This window comes from Scylla paramamosain, chromosome 17 (genome assembly GCF_035594125.1).
Source record: "Scylla paramamosain isolate STU-SP2022 chromosome 17, ASM3559412v1, whole genome shotgun sequence".
In the NCBI taxonomy this organism is placed as follows: Eukaryota; Metazoa; Arthropoda; class Malacostraca; order Decapoda; family Portunidae; genus Scylla; species Scylla paramamosain.
The window spans coordinates 19,286,070-19,309,285 of NC_087167.1; the positions used below are offsets into that span (position 1 = coordinate 19,286,070).

General features: G+C 42.2%; 1 protein-coding gene across 2 annotated transcripts in view; it reads right to left on the minus strand.

The window, feature by feature from the left end:
• The window catches only part of LOC135108575 (uncharacterized), a 74,442-nt gene that overhangs the window by 39,289 nt on the left and 11,937 nt on the right, over window positions 1-23,216 (minus strand). The window contains exons 2-4 of one of the 2 annotated variants that reach the window (XM_064019723.1): window positions 15,214-15,507; window positions 14,171-14,219; window positions 1,416-1,550 (exon numbers count right to left, since the gene is read on the minus strand). In XM_064019723.1, the coding sequence (XP_063875793.1) occupies window positions 1,416-1,538 (123 nt within the window). In that variant the 5' untranslated portion in view covers window positions 1,539-1,550; window positions 14,171-14,219; window positions 15,214-15,507. Of the gene's footprint in view, window positions 1-1,415; window positions 2,139-14,170; window positions 14,220-15,213; window positions 15,508-23,216 lie in introns of those variants that run through there. The other variant, XM_064019722.1, reaches the window with a different exon arrangement.

Here is a 23,216-nt window from a genome sequence, read left to right on the forward strand (position 1 = left end):
CGACTTGTGTGGTGTCTGCGTAGTAACTGACTGTGTGGCAAAGTGTAGTGTATCTCATGTGAACGGCACCATCTAGCAGACAAGTGATTTGCCGAAGTAAAATTGAAAGGAACACACATGTGAAGAATTTGCTTAATATTCAAATCACTCTAGCTCAAAACTCTGCAAGAGCCCAATAGTTGCACTACTCATATAAACTGTTGGATAGGAAATATTCTGTGTTCAGTGGTATGTGTCTACTCTTTAGACAAAAAAAGTTGAAAATTGGAGGAAATTGACAAAATCCCATTTTCGACATCCTTCTACTTTTGGTAAGTCACTCACTGACTCATTAACTTCAGCCAAAAGAAAAGATGAAAGCTATACCATGTAAAATTGATAGAGATGTGCTATCATATGGGCTCATTTCATTACAATCAGCTGCATAGTTCTAGATATTAGCATTTGAATAGCATTTTGGTCAGGCTGGGCCGGGCTGCTCAAAATTAAACAATCTCCATGGTAAACTTTGCTTTGCTCATAATAAAAAATATTTATTCTTTATATACTTTAATGAGCTATAAAAAAAAATTGCAACTCCTCTGCCCCCATTTGACATGATTTGCTTTTTGGATATATAATAAATAAATATAATTATTCAATACTTAAAAGTGACATGGAAGGAACAGATGATAACCAATCTCAACGAAATATTACATAGCTAAAGTATAAGTGATATAAAATAACTTATGAACTAATCATGAAAGTTTCTTTATTTGATTTTTGGGAATTTTTTAAAATTTGTCTTGAAAAAATTTAATTCTTCAATATTTCAGGCAGATATATCTGTGTACAGATATATCTGTACAGCTTACAGAATTACTATATTTTTAAAATCCAACTAGAAGACAATACTGCACACTAGCCACAAACAATTCACAATAAATCTTAGAAATTGGATAGTATGTGAAGTTTTACCATTTTTGACAAATTTTTCAAACTCTGAAGAGCTGCTGGAGAGAGAAGATACTGTCCTAGCAAAAAATATTTTTAACACCACTTTCCTATCACCACTTGGCACCTTTTCCACACTAGCCACAAAACAATTTCAAAGAAAGTAAAAAAATTATCCACCCTAATATGCATGTATTAGATGCATATAGAGTTGTGAGAAGGAAGAGTTGTCTTTAGAGGACAAGCTATGACTGCCCCATTGTGTTGTGAGATACAAAGGACATCATAGTGAGATTATTGATAAATTCACAGCACCCAGTGATCCAGTGCTTGAGACCTAAGTGGGAATAATTATTGTTTTGGCAGGTGTCTACTGCCTCCTCCACACACTTAAGGTAAGACAGCTTCTGCCACCCTGAAACTGAGAAATACACATAAGTACATCCACAACAGAGAATCTTCAGGTAAAGCAGGACACACACCTTCCACAAGAACTCCAGGGAAAGATGTGGAAATGCCTGGGTGACAACACACGGCAAGAGCCTGAAGGCGTCATACCACCGGTGCTCCCAGACAGCAGTGTGAAGCAGCTTCAGTGACCACATGGTCTCTTTTTTCTGGAGAGAGAGAGAAAAAAAGATAAATAAAAAAAAAAAAAGTAGTATCATTGTTAGTAATGACTTCATCATCATCAGCCTCAATGTGTGTAAGTATATAAATGTGTTTAATTTCAGTTTTAAAGATGTAATCTCAAACAACTTTGTGTGAGTTGTAACCCAAATGAAGTTTATTTTCTGTATTGTTCAGAAAGAGCAAATAGGTACATAGTATTAAAGGGACCAGATGCTATTGGTTACTTGTCAGTACATTAATTTTTACTTGATGAATCTGAATTTAATATATACTGTAGTAGATAATACGAGATGCTAAACATAAAAGTTTGAATTATTCTAGTTGGGTAGTTTTTACATGAAAAATGTGCCAAAAAGTTGTAAAAATACATTTTAACTAAATATGCTAATGACACACAGTATGTTGAAGAAATTTTCCTAGACTTGGTGATTAAATGCATGAAACACACAAAATGGTTTGCTCAGTTTTTTTCATTTTATGTTTCTTCATTCCTGAAAAAAGTTAAAGCACAAACTTTAACCAATATTTCAAATTACGCACAAATTACAAGCACAAATTACAAACATACAAAAAATAATCACATTATCTTTGTTACTTGGTGTACAAAAAAAATAAAATAAAATCTGCAACTAAATTATTCCCCTTTCATTTCCTTTTATGTAGCTATATTGAGATTTCCAATAGAATGAGAAATAGCAAAGTTATAAGACAGAATAGATGAAAACTTAATTTTGAGAAAATAACCATTTTCTGTCATTAGGTAACTGACAAAAAAGTTCATATAAAATATCAATAACTTTATATATATATATATATATATATATATATATATATATATATATATATATATATATATATATATATATATATATATATATATATATATATATATATATATATATATATATATATATATATATATATATATATATATATATATATATATATATATATATTTTTTTTTATGTAGGAAGGACACTGGCCAACGGCAACAAAAATCTAATAAAAAATATGCCCACTAAAATGCCAGTCCCATAAAAGGGTCGAAGCAGTGGTCAAAAATTCATGAATACGTGTCTTGAAACCTCCCTCTTGAAGGAATTCAATTCATAGGAAGGTGAAAATACAGAAGCAGGCAGGGAGTTCCAGAGTTTACCAGAGAAAGGGATGAATGATTGAGAATACTGGTTAACTCTTGCGTTAGAGAGGTGGACAGAATAGGGGTGAGAGAAAGAAGAAAGTCTTGTGCAGCGAGGCCGTGGAAGGAGGGGAGGCATGCAGTTAGCAAGATCAGAAGAGCAGTTAGCATGAAAATAGCGGTAGAAGACAGCTAGATATGCAACATTGGAGCGGTGAGAGAGAGGCTGAAGACAGTCAGTTAGAGTAGAGGAGTTGATGAGACGAAAAGCTTTTGATTCCACCCTGTCTAGAAGAGCAGTATGAGTGGAACCTCCCCAGACATGTGAAGCATACTCCATACATGGACGGATAAGGCCCTTGTACAGAGTTAGCAGCTGGGGGGTGAGAAAAATTGGCAGAGACGTCCCAGAACACCTAACTTCATAGAAGCTGTTTTAGCTAGAGATGAGATGTGAAGTTTCCAGTTCAGATTATAAGTAAAGGACAGACCAAGGATGTTCAGTGTAGAAGAGGGGGACAGTTGAGTGTCATTGAAGAAGAGGGGATAGTTGTCTGGAAGGTTGTGTCGAGTTGATAGATGGAGAAATTGAGTTTTTGAGGCATTGAACAATACCAAGTTTGCTCTGCCCCAATCAGAAATTTTAGAAAGATCAGAAGTCAAGAGTTCTGTGGCTTCCCTGCATAATATGTTTACCTCCTGAAGGGTTGGACATCTATGAAAAGATATGGAAAAGTGCAGGGTGGTATCATCAGCATAGGAGTGGATAGGACAAGAAGTTTGGTTTAGAAGATCATTAATGAATAATAAGAAGAAAGTGGGTGACAGGACAGAACCCTGAGGAACACCACTGTTAATAGACTTAGGAGAAGAACAGTGACCGTCTACCACAGCAGCAATAGAATGGTCAGAAAGGAAACTTGAGATGAAGTTACAGAGAGAAGGATAGAAACTGTGGGAGGGTAGTTTGGAAATCAAAGCTTTGTGCCAGACTCTATCAAAAGCTTTTGATATGTCCAAGGCAACAGCAAAAGTTTCACCAAAATCTCTAAAAGAGGATGACTAAGACTCAGTAAGGAAAGCCAGAAGATCACCAGTAGAGCGGCCTTGACGGAACCCATACTGGTGATCAGATAGAAGGTTGTGAAGTGATAGATGTTTAAGAATCTTCCTGTTGAGGATAGATTAAAAAACTTTAGATAGGCAGGAAATTAAAGCAATAGGACGGTAGTTTGAGGGATTAGAACGGTCACCCTTTTTAGATACAGGTTGAATGTAGGCAAACTTCCAGCAAGAAGGAAAGGTAGATGTTGCCAGACAGAGCTGAAAGAGTTTGACTAGGCAAGGTGCAAGCACGGAGGCACAGTTTCGGAGAACAATAGGAGGGACCCCATCAGGACCATAAGCCTTCCGAGGGTTTAGGCCAGCGAGGGCATGGAAAACATCATTACGAAGAATTTTAATACGTGGCATGAAGTAGTCAGAGGGTGGAGGAGAGGGAGGAACAAGCCCAGAATCGTCCAAGGTAGGGTTTTTAGCAAAGGTTTGAGTGAAGAGTTCAGCTTTAGAAATAGATGTGATAGCAGTGATGCCATCTGATTGAAATAGAGGAGGGAAAGAAGAAAAAGTAAATTTATTGGAGATATTTTTGGCTAGATGCCAGAAATCATGAAGGGAGTTAGATCTTGAAAGGTTTTGACATTTTCTGTTAATGAAAGAGTTTTTGGCTAGTTGGAGAACAGACTTGGCATGGTTCCGGGCAGAAATATAAAGTGCATGAGATTCTGGTGATGGAAGGCTTAAGTACCTTTTGTGGGCCACCTCTCTATCATGTATAGCACGAGAACAAGCTGTGTTAAACCAAGGTTTAGAAGGTTTAGGACGAGAAAAAGAGTGAGGAATGTACGCCTCCATGCCAGACACTATCACCTCTGTTATGCACTCAGCACACAAAGACGGGTCTCTGACACGGAAGCAGTAGTCATTCTAAGGAAAATCAGAAAAATACCTCCTCAGGTCCCCCCAACTAGCAGAGGCAAAATGCCAGAGGCACCTTCGCTTAGGGGGATCCTGAGGAGGGATTGGAGCGATAGGACAAGATAAAGATATGAGATTGTGATCAGAGTAGCCCAAAGGAGAAGAAAGAGTGACAGCACAAGCAGAAGAATTAGAGGTCAGAAAAAGGTCAAGAATATTGGGCGTATCTCCAAGACGGTCAGGAATACAAGTAGGGTGTTGCACCAATTGCTCTAGGTCATGGAGGATAGCAAAGATGTAGGCTAGTTCACCAGGATGGTCAGTGAAGTGAGAGGAAAGCCAAAGCTGGTGGTGAACATTGAAGTCTCCAAGAATGGAGATGTCTGCGAAAGGGAAGAGGGTCAGAATGTGCTCAACTTTGGAAGTTAAGTAGTCAAAGAATTTCTTATAGTCAGAGGAGTTAGGTGAGAGGTATACAGCACAGATAAATTTAGTATGAGAGTGACTCTGTAGTTGTAGCCAGATGGTGGAAAACTCAGAAGATTCAAGAGCGTGGGCACAAGAGCAGGTTAAGTCATTGCGCACATAAACGCAGCATCCAGCTTTGGATCGAAAATGAGGATAGAGAAAGTAGGAGGGAACAGAAAAGGGGCTACTGTCAATTGCCTCAGACACCTGAGTTTCAGTGAGGAAAAGAAGATGAGGTTTAGAAGAGGAGAGGTGGTATTCTACAGATTGAAAATTAGATCTTAGTCCACGAATGTTGCAGAAGTCAATGAAGAAAAAGTTGAGGGGGGTGTCAAGACACTTAGGGTCGTCGACAGAAAGGCAGTCCGACATGGGGACATTTATGGTCCCCTCCCCAGATGGGGACTCCGAGGCTGGTGTAGGAGTCGCCATGATGATTTTAATATTTTTGAGTGAAGGGTGTGTGTTTTATTAGGTGCTTGTAGTTTTGTGTGGAGGAAGAGAGTTATCTTTGGAGGGCAGGCTGTGACTGCCCCCTTGTGTTGTGAGACACAAAGGGAAACGTTCAGTGAGGTCACAGCTGGGTTTAATGATAAGTTCACAGCACCCCCTGAACAGTGCTTTACACCTCACTGGGAGTAATTACCGTTACGGCAGGTGTCTACTGCCTCCTCCTATGTATACACACACACACACACACACACACACACACACACACATATATATATATATATATATATATATATATATATATATATATATATATATATATATATATATATATAGTGGGAGTGTGTGGCAACACTCAACTTCCCACCGTATCACGGCGCGTGGGGGCTAGTGTTTATTCAGCCGGGACGGAGATAGGTTATCCCGTACCCTCTCTGTACACGGATACTTACCTTCAATAAACCTCGCCACGCTTCTCCTGCCTTTCCCTACTCCAGCCCCGACATGGCGCAGTTCCTTCAGGGGTTAATGGAGGAAGGCATGGGTGGCGTACAGATGCCCACGGGAACTGTTAGCCCAGCAGACGCAGCCATGTGGTCTTCGGTGCGATCATACAGCGCCATGCGGCGCACACAAAGCCCTGACCCTACACCAGCCACCGGGCAGCAGCTTTGGCCAGCAAACTTGCAGCGGCGCCCACCACCTCCTCCACCCGGACCAGGGGGAGCGACTGCGGGCATGTCGCCAGCTGCGTTTGAGGCGTGGGCCACCAGCGTTGAAGACTACGGCAGCATCTGCGGCTGGGTGCCACCGATGGCAGCACCCTATGTGCGCCTCCTTTGCAACACAGAGGTGCAGCAGCGCATCGACGCGCGCCTGGGCAAGCACGAATTCAGGCAGCTCTCAACCACGGATGCAACTGACATAGTAAGAAGCGTAGTGATTGGCCCACGCTGTGTAATTGGAGCGTGGGCAGAGTTCTTCTCACTGGTACAAGCACCAAGTGACAACGTGTGTGCGTACATCTCTCAGTGCCGCGCCAAAGCAAACGAGTGCGGCTTCCAGTGTCCCGAGTGCCAGTGTCCCTTGGATGAGTACATGCTCAGCAAGAAAATAGTGATGGGGCTACGTGACCGCAGCATGAAAGCGGAGGTGCTGCGAGGCCTCCCACGCCTCGAGTCATTCAGTGATGTGGTCCGCGCGTGTGAAGTTATTGAGGCGGCGGAAAAGGCTAGTGAGCGGCCCCCTAGTGACGTAGCCGGGGTGGCAGCTAGCAACCCGTGGCCACCGCCCTTCACGGACTCACACCCTGCCGAGGTGGCGGCAGCGGGTCCAGCGCGCTGGTCTGGGAGGCAAGGAAAAGCTTGCCAGAAGGGGGCACGGCAAGGACGCAGGCGGTGCTCAGCGTGCGGAGACTCTGAGTGCTGTGGTGGGCGGCAGTGCAAGGCGTTTGCAGCAACATGTCGTTGCTGTGGCCAGAAGGGGCACTTCTGGCGCCTGTGCCGGGCCCTCACCCCTCAGGGCAGTGCCCGCCCTGCCCAACACTCGAACCTCCCCCCAACTTCCGGAGCAGTGATTGTTGGAGGAGTGGAGACTACGGCGTCGCTGTCCGTGGTAATCAGTTGCTCCCGGCCCCGCGCCACTTGTTCCTACACAGCAGTTGCAGACACCGGGGCACAAGTGTCTGTAGCGGGCCGCCTACTGTTGGGGGACCTCGGCATATCCCAACGTCAGCTCCAGGCTACACCCATGGCAGTCACCCACGTTGCCGGGAGCAGCATGCGCCTCCTGGGAACCATCACATGTCAAGTCTCCGTGGGGACTGCCTCCACCACGGAATGCATCTACATAGCGGAAGGTGTGCAGCAACTCTACTTGTCGCTCAAGGCATGTAAGGCCCTTCACCTGGTCCATCACACCTTCCCGCGCCCCCTAGCACTCACTAGTGTGTGCGCTATCAAGGCTGCAGACACCCCACAAGTACCACTTCGCCCGGAATCGCCGCCCCACGAGCTTGTTGAGGAAAATGTTGACCGCCTAGAGAAATGGTTCCTAGAGCACTTCGGGCGCACGGTTTTTGCCATGGGACACATGCCACTACCTGAGATGAAGGGCCCACCTCACCACATCCACTTACGACCTGACGCACGCCCTCATGCTGTCCATGTCCCAGCCACAGTCCCGCTCCACTTCTTTGACGAGGTACGACGTCAGCTGGACGATGACGTGGACAAAGGGATCATTGAAGCGGTACCTGCAGGCGAACCTACCGAGTGGTGCTCTAGAATGGTGGTGGTGCCAAAAAAGGACGGCAGACCCCGTCGCACGGTCGACTTTCAGCGCCTCAACCGCGCAAGCCTCAGGGAGACACATCACACCAGACCGCCCTTCGACCTCGTCTCTAGCGTGCCCAAGCATGCATTTAAGACAGTTGCTGACGCCTACTCAGGATACCACCAGGTTCCCCTCGACGAGGAAAGTCGCAAGCTCACAACATTCATCACTCCTTGGGGACGATACAGGTACTGCCCCCATGGGGCCACTGTGCGTCACAGGATGCTTTTACTAAACGCTTTGATGACACCATCACTGATGTGCCCAGGAAGCTAAAGTGCGTGGACGACACCCTACTCCACGACAGCAGCGTCAGCGATGCTTTCTGGCATACATACGACTTCCTCTAGAGGTGCATGGAGAGTGGTGTCACCCTGCGACCCGACAAGTTCCACTTCTGCAGGAGGACCTTTGCCGGCTACCTTCTGGGCTGGGAAGGGTACCAACCGAGCCGCGACCTCGTCAACAGCATAACTGACTTCAAGATGCCTGCACAGCCCACCTTGACTGATGTGCGGTCATGGTTCGGCCTAGTCAACCAAGTTACACCCTTCTTGGCAGTCGCCCCTGCCATGGAACCCTTCAGGGAACTACTCAAGAAGCCAGGTGGGAAGGTAGTGTACTGGGACAAGCAATTGGAAGCCCTTGTCACCTCGGCAAAAGACACCATTGGGAGACTGGCAGCTGAGGGACTGCGCTTCTACGATGTATCACGCCCCACAGCAGTCCTCACTGACTACAGCCGACAAGGTATTGGCTTCGTTATCTTGCAGCAGTACTGTGAGTGTGTCTCCGAGAAGTCGCCACTGTGCTGCCCCGGTGGGTGGAAGCTGGTGCTCTGTGGCAGCCGACATCTCAGCAGCTGAGAACTACAGCACTCTCGAGGGAGAGGCACTCGCCATCGCCTGGTCTCTGAAGAAGGCACGCCTCTTCCTCCTCGGCTGCAAGAACCTCACATTCGTCACAGACCACAAGGCCCTCACAAGAATTTTTGGGGACAAGGAGCTCAAGGACATAGCCAATCCCCGGCTTCTCAACCTGAAAGAGAAGACGCTAATGTTCACCTTCCGCATCAAGTACCTGAAGGGCGACACCAACTGTGCGGCAGATGCCTTGTCGCGCTACCTGATCCTGTCAGGTGAACCAGAAAGGTCGGACGAAGACGAGGAAGAGCTGGTATGCGCAGCCATGACGGCAGCCACAGTCGCAGCAGCTGAAGATGAGATGGGGCATGTCGTAGACCTTCGTCAAGTGGAAGAAGAAGCCGAACAGGACGAGGAGTACCGCCTCTTGAGGGAATGTGTGGCCAATGACGGGTGGGCTGAGCGCAAGGACTGGGAGCCGCCTGCCCTCCGCCCGTACTTCAGGATGCGGCGCCACCTGTCCTCCCAAGGGAGCGTGGTCCTGTACACCTGTGACGAGAAACACCCGCGACTAGTCGTGCCTGCAGCCCTCAGGCGCACAGTCCTGGCCAACCTGCACGCGGGGCACCAGGGCAGGGACTCCATGCTACGCAGGGCGAGGCAGTCAGTCTACTGGCCAGGGATTGACGCGGAGGTGGAGCAGAAGAGGCGCCAATGTGCAGTATGCGACACGCACGCCCACTCCAGCCCCGCAGAGAGCCTGATGCCCACCCCACCCCCGCTATATCCATTCCAACAAGTAGTGGCAGACTTATTTCAACTGGATGGCCACACCTATATCGCCTTTGCTGACAGGCTCTCGGGATGGCTCGAGGTAGAGCACCTGTCAGGCGATGCCACCAGCGCACACCTGATAGCAATCTTTCGACGGTGGTTCAGGCGCTTTGGCATCCCAGAGGAGCTGTCGTGTGACGGAGGAACAAACCTTACTAGCCAGGAATCCAGGAGCTTCTTCAACACCTGGTGTATACGCCTGAGGATCTCATCCGCACACTATCCCCAGTCCAACGGCCGAGCAGAGGCGGCAGTCAAGTGTGCGAAGAGGCTACTACGCGGCAACACTGCCCAGAATGGCTCCCTGGACACCGACGCTGCTGCAAGGGCAATCATGCAGTATCTCAACACCCCCCCGCAGGGCTCTGAAGCCTCCCCAGCCCAGCTGCTCACAGGACGTCAGCTGCGGGATGCCATACCTGTCGACACATCTCTCTATGAAGTGAGCGAGCAGTGGGCTTGGCTTCTGCGGGAACGCGAATGGGCCTTGGTCCACTCTGGGGACAATGCAGCCTCTCGGCACAACCAATCAGCCCACAACCTTGAGCCCCTTACACCTGGCCAATGGACTCACATCCAGAACCCCAGTAGTGGATGCTGGGATCGTGCAGGTACTGTACTGGAGACTACAGCACCCAGACAGTACCTGGTGCGGCTGGACGGCAGTGGGCGCGCCACCATCAGGAACAGGCGCCACCTACGGCCGCTCACGCACGAACCGCACACTCAGGCAAACGACGACGGGGCAGCTGCGACACCTGACCCCACCCCGCCTACTCAAAGAAGGCCCCAGCGCTCCAGACGGGCGCCACGTCACCTCTACGACTACGTATTAGGGGACACCACCCCTTAAGTGGCACTGTGAATGTCGCACGCCCATAGTGTTTTGCCATTGACGGATCACATTGTGTTTATTTATTTCTCGCCCCCCATGTGCTTGTAACCCTTGGTCTGATTCATTTGAAGTATTTTCTGTTTTTGCCATTACACCGTCCACTTTGGGCTTCCTGTGTAATTGGGGGGGGAGTGTGGGGGTGTGTGGCAACACTCAACTTCCCGCCGTATCATGGCGCGTGGGGGCTAGTGTTTATTCAGCCGGGACGGAGATAGGTTATCCCGTACCCTCTCTGTACACGGATACTTACCTTCAATAAACCTCGCCACGATTCTCCTGCTTTTCCCTACTCCAGCCCCGACATATATATATATATATATATATATATATATATATATATATATATATATATATATATATATATATATAACATATATATATAACATATATATATATATATATATATATATATATATATATATATATATATATATATATATATATATATATATATATATATATATATATATATATATATATATATATATATATATATATATATATATATATATATATATATATATATATATATATATATATATATATATATATATATATATATATATATATATATATATATATATATATATATATATATATATATATATATATATATATATATATATATATATATATATATATATATATATATATATATATATATATATATATATATATATATATATATATATATATATATATATATATATATATATATATATATATATATATATATATATATATATATATATATATATATATATATATATATATATATATATATATATATATATATATATATATATATATATATATATATATATATATATATATATATATATATATATATATATATATATATATATATATATATATATATATATATATATATATATATATATATATATATATATATATATATATATATATATATATATATATATATATATATATATATATATATATATATATATATATATATATATATATATATATATATATATATATATATATATATATATATATATATATATATATATATATATATATATATATATATATATATATATATATATATATATATATATATATATATATATATATATATATATATATATATATATATATATATATATATATATATATATAGCATATTTATCAATATTTTGTTGTGTGCTGCAAAATAACATCAAATAAAATGAAGGAAGTAGTAAGAATGAATAAGAAAAGAATAATGAAAGAGAGAGAGATAGAATGAGAAGAGACAGGTTGGGAACAAGACTTGGATGTGTCCCAGACATGGAGCTACCAAGCCTGAAGCTTCTAGAATGATATTCATTCAAGCAGTCACTCATGTTCCCCATATAAATTTCCTTACTTCCCACTGTCCATTTAATCTGACTGAATCTCATCCAGTATTTTGTAGAAGAGTTGCTCTTGACAATAAAGTAATTAGTATTCATCTAGCCCCTAGTTTAATAAGTAAAATTTCAAGAAGTAAAGCGTTTTATTTGTGTAAAGACAGAGCAAGGAGCAGCGTGTGGGAGGGTGTGGTTATGTATGTGTCACCCACCCATTCTTGTAGCCCCTCCCTGTAGCAGCAGATGGAGAGTGCTGGGTGTACTTTCCCACATCATTCACTACCCAGTGCTTAGATGGAGCAGACATATTGAAATAAGCAGTAACATTTGATGGAGACTAGGGAGGGATAAGAGGTAGTCAGGTCAATTGCCTTAAGCGGATAAATAAGTCATTACTAGCTGTACGCCACGACCTACTTATATAGAACGGGATCTCCATAGTAGTCTGCCAGAGAAGGTAGTTATGTGTAACACTCTGTACCCAGGGAAATGACTCCTTAGCTGTGTGTGTGCAGGCTGAGTTCTTGTACAGTGAGTATTGACTGACATATAGAACGGGATCTCCATAGTAGTCTGCCAGATAAGGTAGTTATGTGTAACATTCCGTACCCAGGGAAATGACTTCTTAGCTGTGTGTGTGCAGGCTGAGTTCTTGTACAGTGAGTATTGACTGACCCTCCTCTGCATTTGTGGGCACTCATTTGTGGTCGTGCCTCTTGTACGTGAGGTTCTTTAGTGTTAACTGATACTGCATCAGGCTTTTAGAGGGTGCTTGACTTGCAGAGGGCTTAAGTAATTAGCTGTGTAGTGAACTTTATTCCCTCCTCAGGTCCTGACAAGGCTTGCCGTCCAGGAGGTGGTAGACGACACTACTTGGCTTGAGGCTATAGCACACCGCTGGACAGTGGGTGGATTTGTTATGGAGGGCAGATGTCCAGCGAGGTGTTATACCTCAACCATATACATGTTATATGTTATAACTGTATTTCCTAGACGTGGTTCTTGATCCTTTTGGTGTAAAGTGTTGTTAGAGTATTTCCCTTGTCTGTAGGTAGGTAAAACAGACTGGCGACCTCATTTAGTGTGACCTGATGTTACGACTGTTGTAAAAAGGATGCAGGAGTCACAAGGGACTCTTGTACATTGGTATTTGAACCCTGCACTGAGTCCACATAGGAGGTGGTCCAGGGAAGCTAAGTCCAGGTGCGGCAGCTTTGTGAAGGGGCTGGGAACTGTGGTTGTAACAATATTATTAGGATATTAGGATTCTTGAGGACTGACAGATATCAGCTGAACTCAAAGAAGATACTCTGGTGATTTTCCATATACGAGTTGAACTTATCATCCTTGACTTTCTGGACCTGAGAAAACTTTCCACAAAGTGAATGCCTAAAACTGAATGCTGAATGGAAGTGCATTTCAGTGACAACACCAACGGCAACTTAGATCTGGTTTGCAGATGAAAAAGCAGATCTCATGGCCTGTTTAATCACCATAGATGAAACCTGACCTCACCACTGTGATCCCCAGACAAAACCACAATCAATGGAGTGGCATCACTGTAGTTCACCACATCCCAAGTAATTTCTGACCCAGAAGTCTGTAGGAAAGAGCCTGCCTTCAGTGTTTTGGGACAAAGACATAGTACTCCTCATCAGATAGCTTGTCAAATAACATAAGACTTTGAAGCAGAAACACTGTAGGAAGCTAAGCAATGGTGTCCTATTTTTTGCAGGACAACACACCTGTGCACAAAGCTCAAAACACTGGACAAAAAATTTGTGACTTCAGCTCCAAATTGATGGAGCTTCCATCTTATTCTTCAGATTTGGCCCCCTCCAACTACCACCTCTTCCCACAATCGAAGACACTTCAAGGGAAGAACTTCACTACTGTTCACAGCTCAGTTTTCCCAAACTCTAGTGTCAGAGTTGCCATCATGGGTTGCACAATAACAAAATTTTTGTACATTTTTCTAGTGAAGAGTTGTCCTACCTATCCTACAAATGTTACCTTTTGCAAGGCCTCCAAGCCAGGAACTTTTAAGCACCCCTTCACACACTCTCAAGCCACTACTGAACACCTCATCATGCTTTGGGTCAATAATGTCATCTTTTGTCTTTCTCTTCATCATACATTCTCTCTGTTACTACATGGAATGAATATAACAAACCTTAAAAGGTATAGCATGATGATAGACAATGAAAGAAGAATCCAATGAAGTTGCTATTCAGAAAGAAAAAGAATAATTTCATCAATTTGATCTTGCGTATTACTTGCTTACCCTTTAAGTTGTACTGCTTCTTCACTTGTCCATGGTGTGTTGAGTCACTCTGCAACAAGTATTCCTTGCATTAATGTTTTCTAACATTTAATTTTGATGCAAGATACCTCAACTGAGAGTAACAGTAATACAAAACAAAGAAGTAGCTAGAATGGACACCTCTTTAGTTACTAAACATGTTCAGTGTGACCAGCAGTGAAGCTGACTTCCCACCACTGAAGAAGGAAAAATATTTGGCACCCCAATTTGGCACAAACCACCCATGTGAGAAGTACAATTGTTTATGTCTTCCGCTGAGTTCATTACAAACACAGAACTGTACAGATGCCTGTGGATCATGTTGCACTACAAACAGAATACATACTTCTACTGTAATGCAAACCCACTATTGGAAGCATAGCCACATTTGGAAGCCATTTCATTTTGAGCAAAGCAAATGGTAGACCAACAGTATTACATAAAACTATTGAATTCAAGTAATTTGTTAATATATTTTTTTATTTCATTCTCCTTTAATACCAAATTTCAAGGCAAATAATGTTTGAAAAGGCTTTCTATGGGACTTCAGCATCAACTGCACTGGGTGACAATGCCAACAAGGGCAATACAAGTTTAGCTGAGTCATCTGACTCAACTTACAGGACAGAGGCTTCTTCATCAGAGGATGAATACTCTGATTTCTGATGGCCTTCCTGATGATGCAACAAATAATTCTACTGAAACAAAAGACTACACAGGTGATGCACCTGCATGTGTGACAAATGAATGAATGTCACGTCCTCACAGACAGGTTGTCCATTCACAGAAAAGGAGAAGCTTTGTATATGACCAAGTTCTTCAAAACAATGTAATCTTTTCCATTGATGTTTAAATATCAATCACTACAGATGAAATAGTGAAAGAATCTAATAAGTATGCTTCTCAGGTAATCTTGTCACAAAGGGTAACAAGAATCATGGCTTAGAGATTAGGTTCATAATCTGTTTTCATAGAAGGCTTTAGAATGATTAGTAGTGGTGGAAAATGGTCATAAAATTACTTACCAAGACTGGGACCACTGAAGAAGTAGTCACTTCCTGAGGCATCCTGGTCATGGCAGACACTCTGGAGCCACAAGGAAGATTTCTTGCAGCCTTATCACTCAATTCAGGGTCTGGGAGGCGGGGAACACGAGGCTGCCATAGAGACGTGGCTCTGTGCCTCTTGTGCCATTTCTTACTCGGCAGCAGGGGTTCATCATTGTTGCTGCTGCTGCTGTTTGAAGGCTGGACATAATTATGGTCAGCCACATCATCATCATCAGACATAAAAAGGTCTGGTCCACAGTTTTCTCTCATCTGTAAGAGGTTCAGAATGTTATTCTGAGTAAGACACAGCAAACCACACTGCCTCTCACATTGTCAAAATGTAGGTGGCTATTCCTGGACAGGAACATAAAAGGCAATTTGTTACAAGCTGTAAAAGCTCAGCTGACAGCAGACCAAGATGACAGAGGACAAAGTTAAAAGTGGACCAAATTTGGCAAAGAGTATGATAACCACTGGTCTGAGTTAGCAGTGGTGATCATGGCTGTGAGGTCTCTTCTGCTAAAAGTTCTCAGTATATACCCCATTAATTGTCTGAACTTTGCTACTATTTTCTGTGTGCCTAACCTCTCATCTTTTGCTTATGCTGTTATCCTATCTTCTCTGTTGGGCTCCTCCAATCACAATCTCATATCTGTATCCTGTCCTATCACTTCAGTCCCTCCTCAAGATCCCCCCAAGCAGAGGTGCTTCTGGCATTTTGCCTCTGCTAGTATGGGGGACCTGAGGAGGTATTTTGCTGATTTTCCTTAGAAAGACTACTGTTTCCATGACAGAGACCCATCTGTGTCTGCCAAGCACAAAACAGAGGTGAGTGTATGGCATGGATATGTACATTCCTCACATTTTCTCGATCTAAACCTTCCAAACCTTGGTTTAACCACAGCCTGTTCTCATACTTTACATGATAAAGAGGTGGGCCACAAAAGGTACTTGAGTCTTCCATCACCAGAATCTCATGCACTATATATTTCTGCCCAGAACCATATCAAGTCTGTTCTCCAAGTAGCCAAAAACTCATTTATTAATAAAAAGTGTCAAAATCTTTCAAGATCTAACTCTCCTCATGACTTCTGGCACCTAGCCAAAAACATCTCCAATAACTTTGCTCTTCTTTCCTTCCTTTATTTCAATGAGGTGGCACCACTGCTAACACATCTACCTCTAAAGCTGAACTCTTTGGTCAAACCTTTGCTAAAAACTCTACCTCAGACTATTCAGGGCTTGTTCCTCCCTCTCCTCCAACTTCTGACTACTTCATGCTACCTATTAAAATTCCTCACAATGATGTTTTCCATGCCCTTACTAGCCTAAACCCTCGGATGGCTTATGGAAATAAATGAGTCCTTCCTATTGTTCTCCAAAATTGCACCTCCATGGTTGCATCTTGCCTAGTCAAACTCTCAACTCTCTCAGTCAACATCTACCTTTCCTTCTTCCTGGAAGTTTGCCTACATTCATCCTGTTCCTAAAAAGGATGAACATTCTAATCCCTCAAACTATCATCCTATTGCTTTAATTTCCTGCCTATCTAAAGTTTTTGAATCTATCCTCAACAGGAAGATTCTTAAACATCTATCACTTCACAACCTTCTATCTGATAGCCAGTATGGGTTCTGTCAAAGCAACTCAACTGGTGATCTTTTTTTTTTTTTTATGTAGGAGGGACACTGGCCAAGGGCAAAAATAAAATGATAAAAAAAAAAAGGCACACTGAGATGCCAGTCCCAGAAAAGAGTCCAAAGCAGTAGTCAGAAATTAAAGGCTAAGTGTCTTGAAACCTCCCTCTTGAAGGAATTCAAGTCATAGGAAGGAGGAAATACAGAAGCAGGCAGGGAGTTCCAGAGTTTACCAGAAAAAGGGATGAATAATTGAGAATGATTGAGAGATTAACCCTTGCATTAGAGAGGTGGACAGGATAGGGGTGAGAGAAAGAAGAAAGTCTTGTGCAGCAAGGCCATGGTAGAAGAGGAGGCATGCAGTTAGCAAGATCAGAAGAGCAGTTAGCATGAAAATAGCAGTAGAAGACAGCTAGAGATGCAACATTACAGTGATGAGAGAGAGGCTGTAGACAGTCAGTTAGAGGAGAGGAGTTGATGAGATGAAAAGCTTTTGATTCCTCCCTGTCTAGGAGAGCAGTATAAGTGGAACCCCCCAAAACATGTGAAGCATACTCCATACTTGGACGGACAAGGCCTTGTACAGAGTTAGCAGCAGGGGGCAGTGAGAAAAACTGGCAGAGACGTCTCAAAATGCCTAACTTCATAGAAGCTGTTTTAGCTAGAGATGAGATGTGAAGTTTCCAGTTCAGATTATAAGTAAAGCACAGACCAAGAATTTTCAGTGTAGAAGAAGGAGACAGTTGAGTGTCATTGAAAAAAAAAGGGGATAGTTGTCTGGAAGGTTGTGTCGAGTTGATAGATGGAGGAATTGAGTTTTGAGGCACTGAACAATACCAAGTTTGCTCTGCCCCAATCAGAAATTTTAGAAAGATCAGAAGTCAGGCATTCTGTGGCTTCCATGTGTGAAATGTTTACTTCCTGAAGAGTTGGATGTCTATGAAAAAGACGTGGAAAAGTGCATAGTGGTATCATCAGCGTATGAGTGGATAGGACAAGAAGTTTGGATTGGAAAGTCATTGATGAATAATAAGAAAAGAGTGGATGACAGGACAGAACCCTGAGTCTTGGTCATCCTCTTTTAGGGATTTTGGTGAAGCTCTTGCTCTTGCCTTAGACATATCAAAAGCTTTTGATAGAGTCTGGCACAAAGCTTTGATTTTCAAACTACTTTCCTATGGCTTCTGTCTTTTCTCTCTACAACTTCATCTCTAACTTCATCTCAAGTTTCCTTTCTCACTGTTCTACTGCTGCTGTGGTGGACAGTCACTGTTCTTCTAAATCTATTAACAGTGGTGTTCCTCAGGGTTCTGTCCTGTCACCCACTCTCTTCCTATTATTCTTCAATGATCTATACCAAAATTCTTATCCTATCCACTCCTACACTGATGATACCACCCTGTACTTTTCCACATTTTCGTAGACGTCCAACCCTTCAGGAAGTAAAAAGTTCTCACAGGGAAGCCACAGAATGCCTGACTTCTAATCTCTCTAAAATTTCTGATTGGGGCAGAGGAAATTTAGTATTATTCAATGCCTCATAAACTCAATTCTTCCATCTACCAATTGAACACAACCTTCCAGACAACTATCCCCTCTTCTTCAATGACACTCAACTGTCCCCATCTTCTACACTGAATACTCTCAGTCTGTCCTTTACTTGTACTCTAAACTTGAAACTTCACATTTCATCTCTAGCTCAAACAGCTCCTATGAAGTTGGTCATTTTGAGATGTCTCTCCCAGTTTTTCTCACCCTTCCAGCAGCTAACTCTGTAAAAGGGCCTTATCCATCCATGTACAGAATATGCTTCACATGTCTGGGGGGTTCCACTCATACTGCTCTTCTATACAGGGTGGAATCAAAAGATTTTCGTCTCATCAACTCTTCTCCTCTAACTGTCTTCAGCCTCTTTCTCATCACCACAATGTTGCATCTCTTGCTATCCTCTGCTGCTATTTTCATGCTAACTGCTCTTTTGATCTTGCTAACCGTATGCCTCCCCTCCTCCTGCAGCTTCACTGCACAAGACTTTCTTCTTTCTCTTACCCCTATTCTGTCCACCTCTTTCTAATGCAAGAGTTAACCAGTATTCTCAATCATTCATCCTTTTCTCTGGTAAACTCTGGAACTCCCTACCTGCTTCTGTATTTCCATCTTCCTATGACTTGAACTCCTTAAGGAGGGATGTTTCAAGACACTTATCCTTCAATTTTTGACTACTGCTTCAGATCCTATTCAGGGATTAGCATCTCAGTGGCCCCTCCCCCCCCCTTTTTTTTTGTTGCTCTTGGCCGGTGTCCCTCCTACATAAAAAAACCTAAAATTAAATTAAAATAATAATTTGATGATTGTACTCCTAAGTCTCTGACACATGTTTTGTTTTCTGTTTGTGCCACTTGGTCCTTCGTAAGATATGTTGAAAGTGTTGTTATTGCAGAACATATTGACCTCAAATTTTTCTTAATTTAATTTCGCATTATTCACTTCTGTCCAGTAGATTTTCTCAAAGTCTTCTTCTAACTTAGACATGTGATGTATGAGGCTGAAAATTTGGGTGTCATCCACTAAAGACAGGAGTGAGCTTTTTATGTTTGTGTTGGTCATTAATCATATTAATAAATAGTAAGGATCCCATAACAGTACCTTGTGGGACTCTGCCTGCTATAGTGCCCCTTGCACATGTTACCTGATACCTTTCTATAAGAAAGGATTGGATCTACCCTCTTACTTTGCCCTTCATTTCCAGTTGAGACAGTTTTTGCAGTACGATCTGGTGGTCTACCTTGCCATATGCCTTGGCAAAGTCAAGGTTGACTACATCCACCCACTAGTGAATACTTAACTCTATCAAACATAAATGAAAACTATTTTAAATATACAAATTAGGAACATTATCACATGACATTCTCAAACAATACAGAAATCAATTTACTCAAATTAATCAATCTGCAAAAAGCAACTTTTAATGTCAAATCTTTATGAACTTCAGAAATAATACAAGGAAAATTTAATTTAATGAAATAAAAGACATGCAATAGAAACACTATTAAGGGCCTTCCAGTTTGACAACACTAGTATATTTAATGATCCTTCAGACATATCACACACTTGCAGTAATTATTTATCCAGGATTGCACCCGCACTTGACAGCCTCCCATGAGAGAGAGAGAGAGAGAGAGAGAGAGAGAGAGAGAGAGAGAGAGAGAGAGAGAGAGAGAGAGAGAGAGAGAGAGAGAGAGAGAGAGAAAGGGAATTATCTAAACTCCATGGTACTTCCTATTGTGACTACTTGTGAGCTGAATACTGTCACCAAATAACAAAACTTTAGATATAAATGATATATCAGGTTCTGATATCAAGAGAGACTCTGACCTATTCTCAGTCACTTCAGCTATATCATTTAATACATCTGTTGCAAATGGAACTTTTCCTGCCATGTTTAAGACAGCAAAAATTATTCCTATTTACAAATCTGGCACCAATGGTGACCCAGAAAACTTTTCACAAATATTTCAACTCGCAGTACATATTATCTACAATATTTAAAACTTTAATGAAGTCGCATTCAATTTGTTACCTTGTATATATATAAATATTCTTAAACTTTCTCAGCATGGTATCAGACGCAACTGCAACACCTTTATAGCACTGGATAAGTTTCCTAATGACATATTTTCTGCCATTGACAACAAACTCTGTTTAATCCATCTTTATTGATCTTACTAAGGTATTGCTCCAATTCCTCCTCAGGATCCCCCGAAACAGAGGTGCCTCTGGCATTTTACCTCTGCTAGTTTAGAGGACCTGAGAAGGTATTATTCTGATTTTCCATAAAATGACTACTGCTTCAATATCAGAGACCTGTCTCTGTGTGCTAAGCAAATAACAGAGGTGATAGTGTCTGGCATGGAGGTGTACATTCCTCAGTCTTTTTCAACCTAAACCTTCCAAACCTTTAACGCAACTTGTTCTCATGCTATACATGATAGAAAGGTGGCCCACAACAGTTATTTGAGCCTTCCATCACCAGAATCTCGTGCACTTTATATTTCTGCCTGGAATCATGCCAAGTTTGTTTTCCAACTAACCAAAACCTCTTTCATTAATAGAAAGTATCAAAATCTTTTAAGATTAACTCCCCTCATGATTTCTGGCACACAGCCAAAAGCATCTCCAATAACTTTGTTTCTTCCTCTTTCACTCTTATTTCAAACTTATGGCACCACTGCCATCTCATCTATTTCTAAAGCTGAATTCTTTGCTCAGAACTTTGCTAAAAACTCCACCTTAAATAATCCAGTGCCTGTTCCTCCCTCTCTTCACCATCCAACAACTTTATGGTACCCATTAAGATCCTTTGCAGTGATGTTTTCCATGCCCTCGCTGGCCTTAACCCTTGGAAGGCTTATGGACCAGATGGGGTCCCTCCTATTGTTCTTCAAAACTGTGCCTCAGGGTTTGCATCTTGTCTCTTCCAACTCTGTTTATCAATTTTCCTTCTTGCTGGAAGTTTACCTACATTCAGCTTTTCCTTAAAAAGGGTGACCATTTTGATCCTTTAAACTAATGTCCTATTGCTTTAATTTCCTGTCTCTCTACAGTTTTTTTTAATCTATCCTCAACAGTAAGATTCTTAAACATCTATCACTTCACAATCTTCTATCTGATTGCCAGTATGGGTTACATTGAGGCCACTCTACTGGTGATCTGACTTTCCCTACAGAGTCTTTCATCATCCTCTTTCACAGATTTTGGGGAAGCTTTTGCTGTTGCCTTATACAATATCAAAAGCTTTTGATAGAGTCTGACACAAAACTTTGATTTCCAAACTACCCTCCTATGGCTTTTATCCTTCTATCTGTAACCTCAAGTTTCCTTTCTGACTGTTTTATTGCTGCTGTGGTAGACAGTCACTGTTCTCCTAAATCTATTAACAGTGGTGGTCCTCAGGGTTCTGTCCTGTCACCCACTCTCTTCCTACTATACATCAATGATCTGCAGAGCCAAACTTCTTGTCCTATCCACTCCTACACTGATGATACCACCCTGTACTTTTCTCCATCTTTTTGTAGACATCTAACCCTGTAAGAAGTAAACAGTTTACATTGGGGAAGCCAAAGAATGCCTGACTTCTGATCTCTCTAAAATTTCTGATTGGGGCAGAGCAAAATTAGTATTGTTCAATGCCCCCAAAACTCAATTCCTCCATCTATCAACTTGACACAGCTTTCCAGATAACTGTCCCCTCTCTTCAATGAAACTCATCTGCCCCTCTCTTGTACATTGAACAGCCTCACTCTGTCCTTTACATATTATCATAACTGGAAACTTCACATCTCATCTCTAGCTAAAACAACTTCTATGAAGCTGGGCTTCCTGAATCATCTTTACCAGTTTTTCTCACCCACCTAGCTGCTAACTCTGTACAGGGGCCTTATCCATCCATGCATGGAGTATGCTTCTCATGTATGGGGATGTTCCACACATACTGCTCTTTTAGACAGGGTGGAATTAAAAGCTTGATCTTATCAACTCTCCTCTACCTGACTGTCTTCAGCCTCTCTTTCATTGCCACAATGTTGCATCTCTTGCTATCTTCTACTACTGTTTTCATGTTAACTGCTCTTCTAATCTTGCTAACTGCATGCCTCCCCTTTTCCTACAGCCTCTCTGCACAAGACTTTCTTCTTTGTCTCACCCCTATTCTGTCTACCTCTTTAATGCATGTTAACCAGTATTCTCAGTCATTCACTCTTTTCTCTGATAAATTCTGGAACTCCCTGCCTGCTTCTGTATTTTCTCCTTCCTATGACTTGAATCCCTTCAAGAGGGAGGTTTCAAGACAGTTATCCTTCAATTTTTTGACACCTTTTGATTCTGTTTGAGGACCGGCACTTCAGTGGCCCCCTTTTTTATTATAATTTTATTGCCCTTGGCTGGTGCCCATCCTACATAAAAAATATATATAATGATACAGTGAACCATAACATCCTCCATAGTAAAATGCACCACTATGGAATTTGCAGCCCAGTGCTTTCCTGGTTAAAGATTATTTAACAGACAGGCATCAACATGTTTTCTTAAGCAGTGAAAAATCATCTACCCTGGTTACTCTTGGTGTTTCCCAAGATAGTGTCCTAATACCAAAAAGGAACAGCAAAACATCTGTGTTAGTTGGATGGAAATTTTAATCTCTCCAGCATGCCTTTCTCTGTCATTAATCAATCATTTTTATAAAATGCCATTTTGTTTCAGGTGTGTGAAACGGTTCCATGCCCTCAGTACCACTTGAGAGGAACTCAAACTGCCGGGCCCACTGTGATGCCAAAGGGCGGCTGC